This window comes from Vitis riparia, chromosome 13 (genome assembly GCF_004353265.1).
Source record: "Vitis riparia cultivar Riparia Gloire de Montpellier isolate 1030 chromosome 13, EGFV_Vit.rip_1.0, whole genome shotgun sequence".
Classification (NCBI taxonomy): domain Eukaryota; kingdom Viridiplantae; phylum Streptophyta; class Magnoliopsida; order Vitales; family Vitaceae; genus Vitis; species Vitis riparia.
In genome coordinates this window covers 10745228-10766979 of record NC_048443.1, presented here as the reverse complement: position 1 = coordinate 10766979, position 21752 = coordinate 10745228, and the positions used below count along the sequence as shown (strand labels likewise).

General features: G+C 32.0%; 2 protein-coding genes across 17 annotated transcripts; both read right to left on the bottom strand.

Moving 5' to 3' along the window:
• Positions 1-1021: 1021 nt before the first annotated feature.
• On the bottom strand, positions 1022-14115 carry LOC117928039 (putative disease resistance protein At3g14460). Of its 16 annotated transcripts, none has more exons than XM_034847797.1 (12): positions 12081-14115; positions 11613-11751; positions 10808-10866; positions 10593-10711; positions 9946-10464; positions 9628-9736; positions 9469-9539; positions 9255-9382; positions 8804-9175; positions 8464-8555; positions 8058-8157; positions 6771-7917 (listed from the first exon to the last, which is right to left on the bottom strand). In XM_034847797.1, exons 1-2 carry the CDS (start codon positions 14085-14087, stop codon positions 11746-11748), a joined length of 2013 nt encoding a protein of 670 aa, XP_034703688.1. In that variant the 5' UTR covers positions 14088-14115; the 3' UTR covers positions 6771-7917; positions 8058-8157; positions 8464-8555; positions 8804-9175; positions 9255-9382; positions 9469-9539; positions 9628-9736; positions 9946-10464; positions 10593-10711; positions 10808-10866; positions 11613-11745. The 16 variants fall into 16 exon arrangements, with proteins under 16 accessions (XP_034703699.1, XP_034703696.1, XP_034703698.1 ...); XM_034847795.1 differs by lacking the exon at positions 8464-8555 and having other exon boundaries at positions 6771-7701; positions 7782-7917; XM_034847793.1 differs by lacking the exon at positions 8464-8555 and having other exon boundaries at positions 6771-7660; positions 7782-7917.
• A 518-nt stretch (positions 14116-14633) lies between these two features.
• On the bottom strand, positions 14634-16367 carry LOC117928303 (putative disease resistance RPP13-like protein 1). The gene has a single exon (XM_034848208.1). It carries the CDS (start codon positions 16365-16367, stop codon positions 14634-14636), a length of 1734 nt encoding a protein of 577 aa, XP_034704099.1.
• Between the last annotated feature and the right edge of the window lie 5385 nt (positions 16368-21752).

The window sequence follows — 21752 nt, the reverse complement described above, 5'->3', positions numbered from 1 at the left end:
AATATGAAGTTAATGTCTAAGAAGATAAGATTTATATATAGTGAATGAGCATGTTTGATTTTAGCACAAAGGGAAAGACGCCAAAATTTTTAAGAATATCATCACCACAAGTACCTAATTTGCATCATTAAAAATTCCACAAGGATTTGATGGCTAGGCAATAAAATAATTCTAGTAAATGAGTTAAAATCAGCTGAGCTAAGAAAGATTAAATCCAAATAAGCATCAATCATTAAAGAATTAGCCAACTACGAAAGACTTCAAATGACATTTTCTCTGTAATTTCTGTTCCTAATTGGCCCATTTGATTGTACCAAAATATTATTAATTTGCTTTAAAGGAAGTGGGTGACTCATATCTTTAAAGGGTGTGAGAGGTGGAAATCCCTCGATCTCTAGTGATTCAAGAGGATAATTCCTATGGCTATTGTTGTCATCATACATCATTCAGCTAGCTATAGACCACAAAATTGAACAATCATGAATACGTAGATGCTTAAATATGGTATGTACTTTATCTAGTGGAAAAGCTTATGAGACTTGGACATCTCGAGATTTCTAGGAATTAAGACAGTACAAGTTGTTGCTTCTTGTTATAATTTATCTGGATTGCAATCATCAAGCACTAACTCCATTCACTACATGTTTTGAGCCTTCACATAAAACCCAAATTCCATTCTTCGGCCAAAAAAAAATCATTAATAACTCATCTGAAAACCATTTTATGTTGCTCAGATTATAAAATGTAGGATGTAACTGACTTCCATCATTGAAAATGAATTGATATAACTTTACAATACTAGTATATTCAGCTTTTGAAATGGCTGAAACTGATCCTGGAATCAAAAATCACATACACAAGTAGATATTTAACAAAAGAGGATCCAAAATCTCTTCAATTGATTAATGTATAAATGAATTAATCAAAATTTTTAGAGATAATTATGGGGAGATGAACCTTGTACCTTTCAGTTTCTTATTCTTCTTGAACAGAGCAATGTGCATCAAGTGTTGAGCACCTAGGAATCTCCCTTCCTCCACAGGCAAAATCTGAACAATCTATCCTTTCTTCATATTCCACTTCCTTGCAAAATTCAAAACATGAAGAAAATATCATCAAAATTGAGACAAAAATAAGTGCATCAACTATCTCAAGAAGAGATTTATGCCTACTGCTTACCTTTTGAAGAAGTCCACTTGGTTAGAGCACATTTTACATGGACGCCCAATCACTACAAGCAATTGAACCAAAGGAGAGTTCAAACATCTAAAAAATTTGACGAACTCAAGTATCATAAAATACTTCATATGAATTCTAAATGATCTCATATCTAAAAAACATTGGCATAAAATTATTGTTGTTTACCTTACATGTTTCTTCCATGGTCATAATCGAAACTTTGTTTATCATAAGAAATCTTCTATGCTCATCTTGATTACTTACAATGAACACTGAAATGAAAAGAAAAAAAACACAAAAAATGATGATTAGTTTGGTTTGATAAATTTAGCACACATAATTTCCTTTTTCTTGCATGAGAAAAGAAAGAGTAAAATATATATATATATATGAATTTAATAATTTTTTTAAATTAGCAATTATAAAACTATTTTGGTTCTCATAAAATTTATGGGAAAGTAGGGAAAAAAATTGTAAACTTTTTCTCTTGTTTGATTGTTTATCGGAAAATTGAGGGAAAAACAAAATCTATGAGAAATTTATTTAACACTTCTGAGGAACCAAAAATGTTTTAGATGTTGTCAAATTGATAATTTAAACGTGTTTAATTCCAATTAAATGAGTTTAGTAAAACACATGAAATTGTGAATAAAATTATTTAAAAGCATTGAAATTCAAGTCATTAAAGTTGTCCATAAAATTTGGTATATTGAAGCAAGAAAAAAACAAAGCAATTTGAATGACTTGCTAATAAAGCAACTAACTAGAATATGCCCTAGAGTTGTTCAGTGCCCTCTATATAAGAAATAAACAGAGAACACAAAAAAAAACCAAGAAAAAAAAAACAAACGAAAAACAGAGAACACTTCTTACGTTATTTTTCTTAATTTTCTGATTTATATACATTTTTGTTGGTTTTCTTTTGACCATAAAAGGTTCGAGCATTGGCATTGTCATGTGTAAATTATTGTGGCTACAAACTTCATCCGTATCCAATTGCACACCTGTCCAAACTCTTGATGATGAAGGTATGATTGCATTTACTAGCATTAAATTGCTAAAATTTGTCATCCAAAGTTCCAATTTCTTTGAACCTTGAAGACTTCATTTGCATTCTTGTAGGAATTAGACGTGGAATCATTTTGCAATGCTTGTGGTCTTGAGACCAGCAGTGATGAATGGGAAATAAGTTCTTATCAACCAAGCAAACAAACTTCCATTATCCCAAGGAAGTCTTTCCAAGCTACTGCCTTATGGGTTTGGAACACTTTTAGAGGTAACAATCAATTGGAACTAGTTACTCTTTCAAACTTCATATTGTACAAATATAGCCTGCATGTGCAACCATTTTTGATCCCATAATTTCAAGAATTTATGACACCTTCTAGTGGTTAGTTTTTCTGGGAATGGAGTAAAGCAATCTATTCACTCCAAGAAACTATCGTAAGAGGAATAGTAGATAACCTCGCAAGACCAAATTTATGTGTGTGCATGGAGGTGCATGTTTTCTGCATCCCAATCATGCAGTGTTGTGTCAAATGGAACAATAGCAGGTGATGATAAGTGGTATTTCTAAAATCTTCTAAGAGTATTCCATATATTGTAATATTGTTTTCTCAAAACTGTCTGTGAGTCTTATGTGTAAATATTAGAGTTGACCTCTTGTAAGCTATCAACTGATGTTGTAACTTAACTTGAAAGGGAAATTCTATAAATTTAGCCTTGGTTTGGCTCTTGGAAAGCAAAGAAAAATTAGGTTAATAGTGAGTTGATTTCTTCCCTTCCCATGGATGTAAGCACATTCTTGAATTATGTTAATTATGTTTTGGTTTATTTTGTTGTTTTCTTGTTTATTGTTCAATTGTCTCCGCATAACAAGTGGTATCAAAGTTGTTTCCAACACAACAGATGATTCCTATGCTAACACAATGTTTGAGGCTAAATGTAAGATGGTAAAAGTTTCTAGAATATTTCCCTATGACAACTGCCAATAAAGGATGTACTTAACAGGAAGTTCGTAAGGTGTTACATGGCAAGTTGAACAAGACCAATAGCCAAAGATATCTGAAATATTTGAGGCCATTGATCCAACAATAGCAGAGAATAACACAAGAAGAGACCCTCTAATCACCATTTTTGCTTTTGATTCTTCTCTACAAAGCATCATCTCCTTTATACAAAAAGACAACCCATGGCTAAGCCCACATTATTCTCTACATATCCCAAAAAAACCCTCCAACCCATGGCATGGCGCACTTTTTGGGGGTATTTTTGCTACTAAATTTGTGGTAGTCTCTCAAATACCTAAACTATCCTCCAGATATTAAGGTATGGCCTACTCTTTGAGGTGGTATTTTACGTACTAATTTTTGTTAAGAGAGGTTTTGGTGTGGAAACTGGAGGGCTTTACACACGTTGCATGTATTTTCTTTTGCATGCATTACACGTAGATCGGAGTTTATGCAGTTACTCACTTTTCGTGAGTCCAATAGTACTGTAGTGCCACGTCACCATATGATGGGCTCTTTAGTCTTTTCAAACCCAAAAAAAAACCAAAAAAAAAAAAAAAAAAAAAACTAATACTAAAAGGACTACTAACTTGCTATGTGGAGGTGAACCTCTATAGCTAGCTTCTTAGAGGGACCATGATCACTTAGGCCAAGAAAGTTTGAGGTGATAATAGGTTTGTGATGCCCTTAGATGTTTTAGACACATGTGCATTACACTAATGTATGCAACGAGTCTATAACCTTGATTGACAGGTCCGGGTAATCTTTGAAATTTCATTGTGATGGGAAGGTTCCATGTGAACAACAGTTCACATGGGTTAGTCAATCTTAAGAGATGGGGGAAGCCCGTTGAATAGCGCACAATGTGCAAGCTTTGAAAGGCAATCAGGATAACATTTTTTAATTGGGACATGACAGCGAACAACAACATTAGGTAGTTTGGAGATGTCATCATATTAATTGTTATCAATATTTTTATTTGTTCAATAGAAATTGAGGATTAAAAAAATACCACAAAAATTAGAAAAAACAAAATTAATTACATGGCTTACATTTCAAATATTTAATAAAATATTGTTTGAAAATTAAATATCATACATTATTAAATGGCTGGATTCTCTTCTTTATTTTTTTAATTGTCTCATCCTATTAAATTACTCATCTAATATTAATTTATTTTAAAGGTAAAATTAATTATTTTGTAAAAAAACTTTTAATTGACTAGAGTTTGTGCCATGCATCTAATATATACTTAAATACTTTTCCATGCTATAATCCTCCAACTAAGGAATGAAATCAAAACTTAAAAATCATTTATATATATAGATATATGTTATTAAGTTTAGGTAGTGAAGCAATTATTGTGGATATAAAATTAATGCCAAAATTTTGATTGTTCCTTCACATTCTCCACAACCAAACAAAGGATATAAGAAAAATAAAGAAAGAAATTAGGGTAGTTTGATTTTTTGTTCTCATCTTGTCATGAAGTTAATAGAAGAATGCTTGGGTTAGTGCTGACAGTTAAGTGACACTAGGGTATAATGATTCTTCCAATCAAGTAAATATTATCCGCTTTAATTTCAATGGATCATCATCACTTTAAATTGCATCCACATGGTTAAGAGCAACTCATATGTATATAATATCATGAATTTCTTCTTATTCAATATGGAATATCAAATTAGGTATCTTTCAATTTTAGGTATTGTATAAGTGTTTCAATTCAAATGACTTGGCTTAATGTATACTCAAAGCTTACAAAGAACGTACATGTAATAAAGTGAAAATTAAACCTTGTCGTCTATCTCTAGTATGAAAACAACTCATAGCCTTAAACATCTGCAAAAAAGATATAACCTTGACATTAATTAAAATAAATAAAAAAAAACTCATATATAGTACAAAATTATAATTGATAATATAAAAAGAAAAAAAAAAAAAAAACTGCTTAGATTAAGGATCTCATTAATTAATACCTAGAAAATATAAAATAATAAAAAAAAGATTAGAAGGTGTGAATTATAAGATAAGACTACATTTTTGAATTAGATTCATCGAAAGATGGCATATTGTATGAACATTTTTACTCTATATATAAAAACTTATATTATGGTTGAGATGTATTAATTTTCATATTTTTGGACAATTCAAGTAATGAGTAATTACACTAAATTAAATTATTGACCTTATTAATTGATACCTCAAGAGTATAAAATAGTAAGAAATGAATAATACAAACTTCATCGAAATATTTTTATAGACATATTGCGTAAATATTCTTATTTAATAAAATTTTATATGTCATTAAATAAATAGAGAATTTTAACATTAATTGCAATGCTAAGTAGAGGAGATCCCATATTTAAGCTGATGATTAAGGCTTATTTGATAAAACTTAATATTTATTACTTAATAACTTAAGTTGACTTTAAGTTAGATTATATTTAAGTTACTTAAAATTATTATTTAATATTTACTTTAAGTATTAAAGTTATTTGATAAAATTAATTTAAAAATCATTTTAAATTATCAAATTGTCATATTTATCTTTGTTAATTTGATAACTAGATGCAGATAAATGAAACAAAATAAAATTGAGATTAAGAATAAATTAATTACTTTGATTTAACACTTAAAATTAAAAGTAACTTTAAGATATAATATTAAGTTATTTTATCAAATATATTTAATCTATTTAATAATTAAATTAAGTTATTAAGTTAATGAATGATTACCAAACACCCTATAAGACCCAAAAAATCGAATGAGTTTTAATAGTATTCAGGATGGACATGACTAGGTGGCGGTTCAATGCTGATTAATCATAATTCAATCAAGGCAAAATATGTAACAAATACAAGTCAAACTGCACCATCCAAATGGGCGCCAAGAAGTTACATTTGACAAATGCCATTAAACCTCTACAGCTAGCAATTATTTTGATCACAGAAAAAATGGCAAAAAAGTGTGTTGTACTTCATCTTGAAGCCCATTAACTTCATCTTAATTTGATCCAAATTGTAGAAACATGCAAAACTCCATGAATCTATGGTGCTATGGTGGCCTACATTCATATAACTGGGGACACTTTGGTTTACACCACAATGACCCAAACAGGGTTTGTAGAGGCTTTATCAAGATCACTAGCTTTAAAAGACTAAGGAAAGAAAGATGTTCTCAATGAAAACTTGGAGTCAAATTGCAGATAAAGACCTAAAACTCCCATTCAATGTGTTTTAGGAATTGTTGTTTCATGGGGATAAGCTGCTTGGTTTGTACATGTCTCCTTGGTGATACTTAGAGATTGGAAAAGTATACTCTCCTTTGTGATCTGGTTTGTATATGGGCAGATGAATGTTCATGCCAGGTTCATATATGTTTCTGATATATATCACCCTGGAAGGATCTAGATCAAGGGGATGAGTTTGAAAAGCTTGAGTAGGTTTAAGATGTTCCTAGAATTGGTGAGCATGATATATATCAACATGATATTGCAGAAGACAACAGAGCTTCTGAATATTCATTTGTAATCCTATCAGCTGTCACTTATTGTAATCCTATGCTCTCAATATTCATTTGTTGAAGAAGAAGAAAAAATTGCTTTCACACTATTCAATTACAGGAGAATGTTCAATTATAGAAGAAAATAATATTCACTAGACTCTTTCAACTTAATCAACATGCAGAGAAAAGCAGTCGGGTGGCCAATTATTCACATACCAACTTACATACATTGTCTCTCTACCTCTACTTGTTACTCATCAGCCAAGCTTATAGTAATATAAGCTTGGGTTCATCTCTCTATGTCTCTGATGACAACTCCACATGGGTTCGCCTTCTGGTGATTTTGCATTTGGATTCTGACCCTCTCCAAGTGAAAAGGATCAATATCCTTCTTGCTATCTGGACTGCAAATGGAAGTTAACCGGTGCCAAGAGGATCAAAAGTTGAGCTTACTACCAATGGACAACTTGTTCTCCAGAGGCTAAGAGATGAAGACAAAGACTGGTAATGTGAGCAGCGAACAGTGCATGGTGCCATGCTTGGACATGGAAATTGTATACCAGTATATGGGAGAGCTTCAAGCACCCAACTAATACCATATTGCCAACCCAGGGATTGGTGTTGGAGCCTACTGTGCAGTTGCTATTTTTGAGGACCTGAGGTTTGCAAATGGAACTGGAAGCTGTTGGAGGAAAAGACTACCTCTTTCAAATGGGAGGTTGGATCAAACTGATGTTTCCAGAAGTGCTCTAATCAAGATATTGAAGTCCAGTGAACTAACTTCAGGCAGAGGCAACCAAAATAAAGCAATTCTAATACTCTCAGTCCTCTTAGGCCCCTCTGCGTTTTTCTTCTTCGTTTCTCTGGCTGCAATTTCTCTAGTTTTCTACCACTTGAACCTCAAAAATCTGCAGCTTTATCACAGAATCCTGAGTACAAGCGATGGTAGAAGCCTTTGACACTGTCTATAAAGGGATATTACCATCAGGTTCTGGAAATTCTGTTGCTGAAAAGAAGTTGGAGAAGGTGGTGGGAGAAGATGAGAAAGAATTCAAAGCAGAAGTGAATGTGATAGGCCAAACTCACCATAAGAATCAAGGACAGTTGCTGCGTTACTGTCATGAGGGTGAACACTGACTACTGGTGTTTTTTTTTTTTTTTTTTTATGCACAATGGCTCTTTATCAAGCTTCCTTTCTGGAGGCGCCCAAGGACTTGTGTACCTACATGAAGAATGCAGTAAACAGATCATCCATTGTGACATAAAGCCCTCAGAACATAACTCTTAGATGATTCTTTTACAGCCAAAGTTGCAAACTCGGACTGGGAAGCTTCTGATAATCAACCAGACTAGAACACTCACAGGCATCAGAGGGACTATGGGGTATATTCAGACAACTCGAGCAGCCTATGTCTCTTATAATAACACGTTATGAAGCATCAGCTCAATGCCAAGGTTCAATCTGCAAAGCAAGGGATTCATCAATGTTTCCTTCAAACTAAATAATAAGGAACAGAAATGGATCATTCTGCATTTTCAGTGGTGTTTGTTATAGCATTTATACAAGAACTCTAGGGGTTTCTATGTATAACTTCATTCCTATTTTGTCAGTGAATATGGTGATGGTGTTATATTATAAATCATAGTGAACTGGTGGAATTTGATCATTTGGCCAACTTTATCCAAAACTGTTTCACGGTTGAGGGGATTGTTGACTTTGCCCTGGGCGAAACAGCAATTTCTTAAGAAGCTGGGTAACGAAGAGTACCATAATTTGGACTGGTTTCAATGGAAACTCTCCTGTTTTTGTGCATGGTATCTTCAGCTTCAGCTTTTCCTATGCTTTTGACTATCCTGAAACTGATCCAAATCTCTTCAATTGATTAAATGTATAAATGAATCCTATTCATTGTTTGGAGTAACAACCAAATTCTGGAAGACTGGGAAAGTTTCAACACTGGAGAGAAAACAAAATGACAAGACCATAAATTCTGGAAGAGGGCTTTGCTTTCTAACCATTACCATAATTTTAGAGCTCAACCCGGGTGAGTAAATTATATTTCAGAATGTTCAGAAGATAATTCTGAAGTGATGAACCTTCTACTCACAGTTTCTTGTTCTTCTTGAACAGAGCAATGAACATCAATAGTTCAGCACCCAGGAATCTCCCCTTCCTTCAATTCCTTTACTGGGAAAACTCTGCCAAAATCATAACAATCTGTCCTCTTCCTTGGAGGAAAAGTCACCTTCCCAATCAAGAAAATCATCAGGATTAATTTGAGCAAAACATCAGAGTATACATCAAGAAAGCCTTGATCAAAATCAAAATACATCAAGAGCTGCCATTTTCTTCTATTTCCTCTTCCCTGAATGGAATGCCTTTTGGACTGAGGTGATCAATGGTAACAGTCTAACACACTCCTTAAGCTCTGATTGAGGTCAACGGGGATTGGCACATTTAATGACTTTTGAAATCATAGCTGTGTGAAGGGAGGCAAACATGAATCTCAGGATAATCAACAAGTCAACAACTATCAATCAGCAAGGAAAAGGAAATACCTTTGGATATTTACAAATCAAAAATTTGAGAGAGTCCAGCTTCTCTGTACAGAAAGGCTGAGCTTATTCCATGGCCAGGCTTTAGATGGTTCTGAATTACGGATGAGAGGGTTGAGTTTTCTTTTATTCTGCAATAAGATTAAAAACATCAATGAAACACTAAAAGTTTATATATAGAAGCCCTTTAAAGATAAGAATTGGTAAGAAAGCTCACCCATGGTCTAGTAAAACAACATCTGTTAGATAAGTAACCGCCATTCGATTGTCCAGCTAATGCATTTAGATCTAAGATATGGAAAAATAGTCAAAAATAGCTGAAGACAGTCCAAAAACTCATTTGACTAATAATTTTCTAAAAGCAGTAACATAAAACCTGGATGAAGAATCCACCCCTCTACCTGACACCACTTCAATACCAAATAAAATGTTACGATGACCATTTATGGTCTTAAGAGACAGTGGATGTTGTTTGGGCTCAAGACCTAAGACAAGCCAAAAAACAAGAAGAAGACAACATCAAAATTGGCACAGAAACAAGTACATCAACTATCTAATAAAGAGATTTATGCATGTAACAAATGCAAATGAAATATGAAACAAGATTTTCATGGATTAAACAAAAATAGATGGCAAAATAGAAGGATAAGGTCACAGACAGGACAATATTAAAAGAAATGATTATTTGTCCCACCTGAAAATCGAGGCATTCAGAACAGTACACATTTGTAAGTAGTCCATGGAAACCAGGGAACATATGCAGATGTTGTATTCTATTGCATAAGGCAAACACTCAATACTTACAAGCATAACCATGCCCAGAAAGCCATGAATCCCTTTTTGTTTTGCTTTTTTACCTATTCCCATCTCTTATGGCCAGAAGTGCCCAGGATGATATAACATCACCAAATAAGTTAGAAACCAGCCCATCCAGCAGGTTGAGTAGCCAGCTTGCCCTCAATCTTCTTTGAGTCAACAAACAGCTGGGCATTATTGCCTCCAATGGAGGGTCTGGAAATATTAGAGCTGGCACCAGGGGTGGCTGTAAAACTCTCTGTTCCAAAACCCCAAGTTTCAGGGCCAGAAGTTGCTTCTATGGCTGGTTTGTTGTGATGGCCATTTCGGGTCCTAACAGACTTGCTATTGTTGTCTGGGCACCTACCTCAGAGAAAGCCTGCCATGGATTAGAGTCCTGACATGGCTGAAACTGATCCTGAAATCAAAGTTCACATACACAAGTAGATATTTAACAGAAGAGTATCCAAATCTCTTCAATTGATTAATGTGCAAAAGAATTAATCAAAATTTTTAGAGATAATTATAGGGAGATGAACCTTGTACCTCTCAGTTTCTTATTCTTCTTGAACAGAGCAATGAGCATCAAGTGTTGAGCACCCAGCAATCTCCCTTCCTCTACAGGCAAAATTTGAACAATCTATCCTTTCTTCATATTCCACTTCCTTGCAAAAGTCAAAACATGAAGAAAATATCATCAAAATTGAGACAAAAAGAAGTGCATCAACTATCTCAAGAAGAGATTTATGCCTATTGCTTACCTTTTGAAGAAATCCACTTGGTTAGAGCACATTTTACATGGACGCCCAATCAGTGCAAGCTGCTGAACCAAAGGAGAGTTCAAACATCTAGGCTCACCCGATTACTTGTAATGAACACTGAAATGAAAAAAAAAATGAATTTAATAATTTTTAAAAATGAGCAATTATAAAACTATTTTGGTTCTCATAAAATTTACGGGAAAGTAAAGAAAAAAAAATTGTAAACTTTTTTGTTTTTGTTTGATTGTTTATGGGAAATTTGAGGGGAAAAAAAAATCTATGAGGAATTTATTTAACACTTCTTAGGAACCAAAAATGTTTTAGTTGTTATCAAATCGATAATTTAAACATGTTTAATTCCAATTAAATGAGTTTAATCAAACACATGAAATTGTAAATAAAATTATTTAAAAGCATTGAAATTCAAGTCATTAAAGTTGTCCATAAAATTTGGTATATTAAAGCAAGAAAAAAACAAAGCAATTTGAATGACTTGCTAATAAAGCACCTAACTAGAATAAATAAAGCAGCTAACTATATAAGAAATTATAAAATAAAAATAAAAAATAAAAAATAAAAAATAAAATTGCCAAAAAAAAAAACAAACAAAATATCCATGGTTCTTACGTTATTTTTTTCTTAATTTTTCCATAATTATAAATGGTTCATTTAATTTTTGCAAACTGCCAAATCAAAACAAAGCATGAAAATGTGTTCAACATTTGTTTCAAGCTTGAAGCTTCAAGAAAAAAGAAAATCTTAAATCAAATAAACAGAAAGAAAAGTTTAAGCGCAAAAGAATTACCTGACTGTGTATTGGCGGAGTGGCCCTTTGATTAAAATAGCACTTCATTGATCACTATTTTAGGAATGAGATCTATATAACGCCATTCTTCCCCTTTCTCAAATTGACACCGTTTTTCCAGTAAATGACCTCATTAGAACTACAATAAGTGAAGTGATAATGTCATCTAATTAGTAAACCAAACCAAGTCAATAAACTAGAACTTCCTCTAGTATAAAGGTCTTGATACATTAGATATTGATTTGTTGGACCTGGCAAGGTAGAAGTAGTAATGCTCATTTTTTATTGTGACAGATTATAGAGAAAATTAGACACTGGGAAAATACCAAGCCAGGAGCCATGTCAAGAGCTGCTTTCTTGTTAAAAATTAAGTCCAATTAGAAAATTACAGTAGCGCGTAAGAGAAATTGAAAGTGGTGTTGAGAAGAGAAAGAGGAAGAATGATGTGTTGGGAATGAGATGTAATACCTTATTTATTGATACACTGGGGATGTGGGCAATCTTGGGCCAATCATCTCCTTCCTCCTTCGAGTACCTTTGTGTTAGATGTGGGCAACGCCGCACATACAGTCGTGAAAGGGTGTCAGGCAATAGTCCTTCCCTTGGCAAAATCGACCAGAGCTTAGGGCAACTTTTGATTACTAGATATTCAAGAGAGGTGAGGGTTTGGAGAGACAGGGAGGCTAGGGATTCCAGATTCTGGAATTCTGAAAGGATAAGGGAGGTGAGAGTTGTAGGAAAAAGAATCGAGTGGGGGTCATCCGAAAAGGAAGTTGCATCTGGAAACATGCCACTAATCCAGAGGTCTTTAAGAGAGGTGAGTCTGGAAAGGCCCCATTGGGATAGGGGGGTCTTGATATTCTTGCAGTTAGAGATCTCGAGCCGTGTAAGACGGGTGAGCTTTTTTATCTGAGGAAGCAACAATTCCAGATTTTCAAAATCTACAATACGTAGATCTGTGAGGGTGTTGAGGCAATCTGGTAGGGTTTTGAGATTAGGATACCTCCTGAGGGTTAAAGATTGAAGTGAATTATTAGTAGAGTGAAACATCTCCTCTGAAATTGACTCGAGGTGTTCACAATCCCCAATGTGAAGTCGCTCAAGGGTGGATGGAAACTTGCCTCTTGGGAAGGATGTGAGAGATGAACAGTGAGAGATGAACAGCCTTTGAAGAGCAGCAGCATATGTGGAATCGTAGTGCATTATTCCCTCTGGTAGAGACTCCAGCTTTTCACAATTACTTATGTAGAGTACCTCGAGAGTGATGGGTAACCTACCTCTCGTAAAACCAATCATAGAAGGACACGTATCTAGCCTTAAGTATTCAAGGGCACACATGTCCATCATTTCTTCTGGAAGAGACTTGAGATTTTCACAACACAATATGCATAGACTCTTAAGGGTGGTGGGTAATTGCCCTTTTGGAAAGCAAATGAGAGGTGGACATCTGTATATCACTAGCCGTTCAAGGAGGCACAAGTTGTTGCTGTCAGTACTGTCGTTCCTCATCTTCAACATCATGCCATCAGGTAGACTCTTTAGGCTTTCACAATTCTCAAGAATAAGATTTCTCAGCATTGGTGGGAAACCTACATCTGGAAATGACGCTAGCTTTGGACAATGGCTGATTGCCAATTCTTCAAGGCATGTTAGACTCTGCCATCCATTTGGAAGCCTCTCTAGTTTATCACATCCACTTATTGCCAAAGACTGAAGATTGCATCCCAAGGATACAAGTTGATCACAATCTCTAATCTCAAGAGAAAGAGAGTTTTCCGATCCAAAACCATCCTCCCACAAATATTCGAGTTCTTCACATCCCGATACTTCCAAAACCCGAAGCCCTTGCAAAAATTGCACAAATCCTTCATGCAATTTGATAAGCCCTGAAATCCTAGAAATTGTTAACTTGGTGAGTGAGGTGAGGTCATTTCCACTGCTCAAGACCGCCTCATTACATTTTCCTACACGTAATTCCTTCAGCAGTGGAAGTCTTGAAAGTGGAGACTCCAATTTTGGACAAAAGAGAACAGAGAGCTTTGTAAGAGAAGGTAGGTAAGTGGGTAGTTTCATAATCAATTTGGGGCAATCCTCAATTGTAAGCTTATGGAGGCAAGGGAATAATGACTCTGTTGAGGAAGACCAATCCTCCCAGTGCTCCCATTCTGACATGCTATTAAAATGTAGAGACTCTAGTGATGGGAAAAACTTACCTGCAGAAACACGAGTCTCTCCATAAAACTCTGCACCCACTTTTTTTACTCCAACCATTCCTTGGATCCTCAACTGTTTGAGCGATGGCAACTGCCCCAAGCATGGTAAAGACGTGCACTTTCTGCAATCTATGAGACGTAGATCCACCATCTTAGAGAACAAAGCATCCCCTATCCAACGTGGGAATTCTGGACCACCATACAACTGAATGCAGAGTTTGTTCAGATTCGAACATGGTTGTAGAGAGTCAAGGACATCCATTTGATTCTTTTCATTCCCTGAACCATCCATCTCAAACTCCACTGCATTATCAAGCTTTCAAGGTTATGCTTCAATTTTAAATCGGCATCCCTTGCATCTTGAATATTCACCACATTTTCCAATTTCGAAATGTAAAGTTCTCCTCGTAGATGTGACATGTCCTTCAACTCCTTGATTGTCAAACCCTTTTTTTTGTCCACAATGAAATTAGACAATATCCGCAAATCTTTTAGTTTGCCCATTCGTATAGGCATTTCTTGTAATTTTACTGCACCAGCAACGTCAAGATGTCGAAGATTGATTAGGTTACCGATGCTAATAGGCAACCTGATAAGCTCTTTACAGCATGATAATTTCAATGTCTGAAGGTAAAAAGATTACCAATTGAATCCGGTAACCATTTTATACTGGTGTGGGACAAATTAAGGTATCTCAAATGTTTCAACTTACCAAATGAATCTGGTATCTCACTTATCTTGTAATAAGTCAATGAGAGCACCCTTAAGTGCCCTAACCTTGGTATCAATTCTTCAAGCACCTTGTTACTTATGAAGTGATCACCCATGTTCGTTGTTCATCAATCGGCAAAGCTATGAACGTGCGCAAGCGCTCTTTCTTATGAAACCTTTCAAATTTTTTAAAGATATCATAACGATGACGGATGAATGATGAATGACGAGTATTTTCAAGAACGGAGCGTTGCAAATCATTCCACAACCCATCATCCAAATGCAAGCATGTGTCTCCAGCAATAGATTTAGCTAGATCGTTGATAAGGTCATGCATAACGAATCGTGATTTATTGCTATTGGACGATTGGAAAAATGACCTTGACAATAGTTCACAAAAATAATCACCACCAAGTTCTTCCATTTTCTTATCCTCATTTGATTGTTGAATTAACCCCTCCGCCATCCACAAGAGGATTAGCTCTTCCTTCTTAAACTCATAATCTTGGGGAAATAATGCGCAATAAGCGAAACACCTTTTTAAATGTGAAGGGAGATGATTGTAGCTCAATCTCAACGCAGGAAGAATACCACACTTATCACCAGGTAAATTCCATATTTTGCTAGCTAGTATAATATTCCACTTATCTTCTCTGTGTTCACTGCACAGAAGACCACCAAGCGCTTTTGCTGCCAAGGGCAGGCCTCCACATTTCTGTACAATTTCCTTTCCGATCAATGCCAAGTTCGGATGATCATTGACATTTCTGTTTCCAAAAGCATGTTTTTGAAACACCAACCAACAATAATCATCAGGCAACTGTTTTAGCTCATAAAAGCTTTTATCTCCTCCCATCATAGTAGCAACATTCAGATTGCGAGTGGTGACGAGGATCTTGCTTCCCGGTGCTCCCTCCAAGAGAGGGGAGCTTAGGCTGTCCCATTGATCATATTTATCATTCCACAAATCGTCAAGAACTATCAAAAATCTTTTTCCCTTGGTTTCGTCCCTCAGTTTGCGTTGAATTTGATGAAAGGCCAGCGAATCATTGTTGTCTGGAGCAATGTCCTGTAAAACTGCCCTGGTTATGGTCTCCACATGAAATTGATCAGACACACAAACCCAAGCTTTTAAAGCAAAATGTTTGGATGTCTCCTCATCATCGTACACTAGACCTGCCAGCGTAGTTTTTCCCATCCCACCCATGGCCACGATCGAGACTACAGACAGATTGCCACCGAGGGATTCATCATTAAGCATGGCTAGTATCTTGGTTTTATCTTCATCCCTGCCGTATACCCCAGGTTTGAATACCAAAGGTGGTGGAGGGGTTGGGCTTTGAGTAGCTGCTCTGGCGCCTTCGATCTGCACTTTGAGCTTTTCCAAACCAAGCTCAGCCTTCTGAGCTGAAATTTCTTCTAATCGGCGAGTGATGTCCTCTATCTTGGACCCCAGCTTAACATTCCGCATAGCCTGAATTGGAGTGAAACAAGTAGGGATGAATTTGCGTACCTTGCTTGAGCTGGCCGCATCACCCTCCGCCACCAACTTTCTTCTCATCACTTGGTAGCCAAACTCGTCCAAGACGTCCTCCACATCATAAGCCAAATCCCTGAGATGTGCGAGCCATGCTTTCACGTGCTGCTTAGTGATCTGCTTGTCCTCAGCATCGTCGAGCACTTCCCGAATCTCCAACAGTCTTGTCTTCCATTTCTTGAGCTCGGTGTGGACTTGCTCTTGGCGTGCGTACTTCCACAAATCAGAGGAGGCCAGTTTGCTCAACAAGAGTTCAAGGGACACAGAAAGAACAACCTCTCCAAGAACTTCCATGGTGATCAGTTTGCAGAGAGAGTGACTAGTGAGAGAGAGAGAAAGGGGAAGAGGAAGATGAAAATGGAAGCCTGAGAGCAGGATTAGTAAGCCATGTGCACCACACAAAATAAACAAATCAAAATCTCCACTATATTATTTTGCAGACAGCTGTCACATATTTTAATAGATTTAGTCTAACTGAGAGAAGGCAATTTATTAAATTATTGGATGGTGCATGCACGTGACCATTGTTATAATTATATTTTTTTAAAAGAAAAAAAAATCATTAGAAATTTTTAATAATTTTAATTATTTTATAACAAAAACCTCTAAAATTATTTTTAAAAATTTAATAATTTTTATTATAAATTTTGACATTTTTGAAATAGAAAAGGCATACGCCTTTAAATTTAAATTCGATTGTCTCATAACTTAATTTTATTTATTTATGTCTTAGTCTTATTTCTTTTTTAATATATAATTTTGTTATAAAAATTAAAATTTTATTAAAAAAAAACAAAAGTTGTGAAGGAAGGAAAAAATAATTGTCTTTTAAGAAATATTTTTTAAATTTTCTAGGGTGAAAACTTTAAATATCATTAATATTTTTAGTAGTATAAAACCATGACACAAATAAATGATATTTAAGTATATATAAATACATATAAATTAAATTTAGATAAATATTATGTGGTTGTTTTTAGTGGACCACCAATTATTTTCATATTCCATAGAAAAATTACTTTCAACACCATAGAATCACCCTAATTTGATATACTATCTTAAATTTAAAAATTTTTTAAAAATAATTTTTAAGGGCATGAACTAAATCTATATTTTTTGTTAAGAATTTCTATTTTTTTATATGGAAATTTTTACCAATTTTTGTTTTTAAAAACAAAAAATAAGAAGTACTTAGAGTGTTTTTTTAGTGATTTTAAAAAATATTTTTAGTTTTTTTAATATTTAAAAAATAAAAATTTTATATATTGAAAAAAATTAAAAACACTTTTTCAAATCATTATAAAGCACACTCTTAATATGTAATGGTATTAATTTCTTCTCATTTAAATGGAATGAAGAGAGATTTAATCATTTAAATGAATAAAACAAATACAAGGATAAAAAAAATTAACTTCCTGTGCTTTATTATTACGTCTAGATGCTAGTTTTTAATAAATAAAATTATAATTATATTGATGGTGAGAAAGATAGAGATATGATTGAGGTGGGTGGACCAAATAAAAAGTAGGATATGAATTGACAAAAGCTTCTGCACTCTTCCCAAAAAGTAAAAAAGCAAAGTCCAATAGCATAAAGTGATGAAACTAGTCCTATTCAAGCCCCTACCTGCATATTTGATATTTCTATGATTTTTATTAAACTACTCGGACTTTTAAGTTAAAATTAATTTTCAAAAAAATATAATTTAAAAAATTATTTTCAAATATTCTACATAATTGTCATATCTTTTACAAAAATGAAATCATATATAGAAGCTTTGATTTTAGGCAAATACAACTTGATATGATTTTTTAATATGACTCGAATTCAACTTTTTTCCTTTTTAGGGAATTGAATTAATTATAATTAGTTTTAAATCAAAGTTGCATTAATCTATTACATATCTAATTTAAAGTGAATGTACATAACACATATTTAATTTGAATTGACTTATTTAATAATGGTACCGATAAACCTAATGATAACTTTAACTTATTTAACTTATATTTGACATATTTAATTTTTTTTTTAATAAATATATCATAATTGAGTCATAAACAACATATTCAATTAGAACAGTAACCACATATTATGTCATTCAACCTTTAACCCGATTTGATTCTTAAACAACATCTAATTATAAAATAGGTTATAATATATTACTTGATTGATAATTACATTGTGTTTGAGTTTATGTTTTTAACCTTGATTGTTATTCACATTATATTTGGATTGAGATATTTAGTTGAGTATTTAAACTTTAATGTGACATAAATACAATCCACGTATTGAGTTATTAGAAGAGTAATTTTGATAAAAGTTAATATTTAATGATTTAAATTAATTTTAAATTAAATTATATCAAATTATTAACTTGATATATTAAAATTATTGTTGATTTTATATTATAATATTAAATTATTTTATCAAAGATACTGAATATTCTTAAGAAATTAAATTTGATTTATCAACATCCTCTGAGGTCTTCTCAATTTTTAATATTTATTTGATACACATTTAATAAGAAACAAGTCAAAAAATTTCAATACAAGCAAGAGTTGAAAGAAAGCGGAAAGAAGAGCGAGGACTTTACAGTGTAGCAATTATGAGAGAGAGGGAGCGAGAGTTATTCCTGTGGGATGGGATGCACCAACTTTAAACTGTAGCAATTATTCAATTTTGAGAGAGAGAGACGTTTAAGTACAAATTAATCCGTTTGTGGTCCGTTCGTAGAAAGAAATGGTAAAGAATAATACCCGTCTCAAAAATATTTATCAAATTAGTCTCTTCTAATCATCCCGTTCATAAAAAAAATAATAAAAAAAATACGCATCTCCAAATATTTATCAAAGTAATCTTTTTTATCTATTTAATCATCCACGTTTATATCGCATGGTTAACGAAGTCAAACGCACTATAATAAAGTCAAATGTGTTACAGTACACCCCACTTTTGCTTGAAATTGCTTATGGGGTTTACTCTACTTGCCATATGAACTAACTATTCCTTGTAGTATAAAGTACACTAAACATATATATATATACTTAAATTCATTATATAAAAAAAATATTAAAAGAATATTTTAAAAAATAAATTAATTATAATTATTTTATAATTAAATGTAAATTTTTTTAATTAATTACCAAAATATAAAAATTATATAATTTTCTTCATAATATTTTTAATATCATTAATAATTAATTAAATATTAAAAAAAATTTATATATATATATATATATATATATATCATAATTTATTTTATATTGTTTAATACAATTGAATTAATATTAATATATATTTTAAAATTAGTCATATTATAATCAAATATCATAATATTATATGTAATTTAATAATAAATATATATTTATAAAATTCATATTTTTATCAATGCATATGATATTATTATCAAATATGATAAATCATATTATACATATATCAAATTTTTAATAAAATAACTTTAAAATATCTATTATACTTCTAATTATATTATTATGAGGTTTTTCTTATATTTCCATGAGTTTTTAACAATTTTAAGTTTATCGATATTTTTTTTCAAAATATCCATCGATATATCTCCGATATATCTAATATATCTATAAAATCGAAGTACCAATATATTCATGATTATCGATATTTTCATCTTGATTATATGGATTTCCAAAATGATATATTTCTTATGTAAGAACATGTAAACACAACTTTTTCAAAAATTATTGTCGTGGGATGGCATGCAACACTTTAAAGTGTAGCAGTTTACAGTGTAGCAATTATTCAATTTTGACAGTGAGGGAGAGAGAGAGAGAGAGAGAATTATTGATGTGAGCTGGCATGCAACAACTTTAAAGTTAGCAGTTATTGAATTTTGACCAATTATGTTAATGGGGTTATATCCCCATCTTGGTTACTTCAACAAATTTTTATTCCCGCCCAAACCTGTACTAGAGTAGAACGGGGTCGGAATTTTTTGAGAAGTTATAGTCATCCTATCTTATTTAATATTTTCTGTTATTTTTATTATTTTTAAATTTCATTTTTATTAAAATAAATATAATTTATGAGTAAATAAATTATTTTTCATACATTTTACATCTTATCTTGATAAAAAGTAAATTTGCAGCTTCAATTTAACTACGTTTAAAGAAGAGAAATGGAAAAAGAAATTAAATTATTTTTACTTAATTTTATTTATCAATGAGATGGATTGAGATAATACTTAGAGTTTATTTGACAATTATTCTAAAAAAATGTTTTTAGTTTTAAAAATAAATAAATTAAGGGTATATTTGGTAACTATTTTTGAAAAAAGTTTTTGAGAATAGTTGTTTTCTAATATTTTGTAAAATAAAAGTCTGTTTAAAAATCTAAAATATTTTTTATTAATTTTTAATATTTTTAAATATATTTTAAAAATAATTTTTATATATGATATTTTATTTTTAATTATTCTACAAATAAATGACATTTAAGTATAAATAAATAAAAATTAAATACATATAAATTAAATTTAGGTTAATATTATGTGATAGTTTTTAGTGGACCACCAATTATTTTCATATTCCATAGAAAATTACTTTCAACACCATAGAATCACCCTAATTTGATATACTATCTTAAATTTAAAAATTTTTTAAAAATAATTTTTAAGGGCATGAACTAAATCTATATTTTTTGTTAAGAATTTCTATTTTTTTATATGGAAATTTTTACCAATTTTTGTTTTTAAAAACAAAAAATAAGAAGTACTTAGAGTGTTTTTTTTAGTGATTTAAAAAAATATTTCTAATCTTTTTAATATTTAAAAAATAAAAATTTTATATATTGAAAAAAATTAAAAACACTTCTTTAAATCATTATAAAGCACACTCTTAATATGTAATGATATTAATTTCTTCTCATTTAAATGGAATGAAGAGAGATTTAAATGAATAAAACAAATACAAGGATAAAAAATTAACTTCTTGTGCTTTATTATTACATCATTTTTATTAATCTTAACATCAATGCTAATTAATCATAATTAAAGAAAAGAACACCAAAGAAAAAGTCAATTTTGGGGCCAATCTTTATTGAAAAATTAGAAACCAAACAAAAGTTGATCAATATAGAAAATTGAATTGTATAAAGTAGATCAATTTGAATTGTCTTTATGAGAGTCTTATTTGACAGCTATTTTCGAGAATAGTTTTTGTTCTTCACAATAAAAAATAAGGGAAACATATTTAAAAATAAAAAATTGTTTTCCATTTTCTATTTACAATGTTTTTAGATAACATTTTTTAGTTATTTTCAATTGTTTTCACTTGTTTTTTTGAGGATTATTTAAAAACATTTGAGATTTTCGAACAAATTTTTACTCTAGAAAATATAACAGAATAATTTTTAAAAACTATTTTTAAGAATTATTTTTAAAAAATAATTACCAAACAAGCCCATAGATTAATGTTAGGTTATTCATTATTTAGGTTATGAAACGAGAAACCCTGTAATGCATAACACTTTCTCAGCTTCACTCATTCTCACTTTGCACTTTGCATCTACTTTCTCAATAACCAACAATCATGAGAAGTGATTTGCTAAGAAATGTATACCGGAAAATATTTTTACAAGCCTTCAACAAATATTTTTTCCCTTTTTTTTTTTTTTTGCTCTCTTTTATATCTTTTTTCTTTTTTTTTTTGG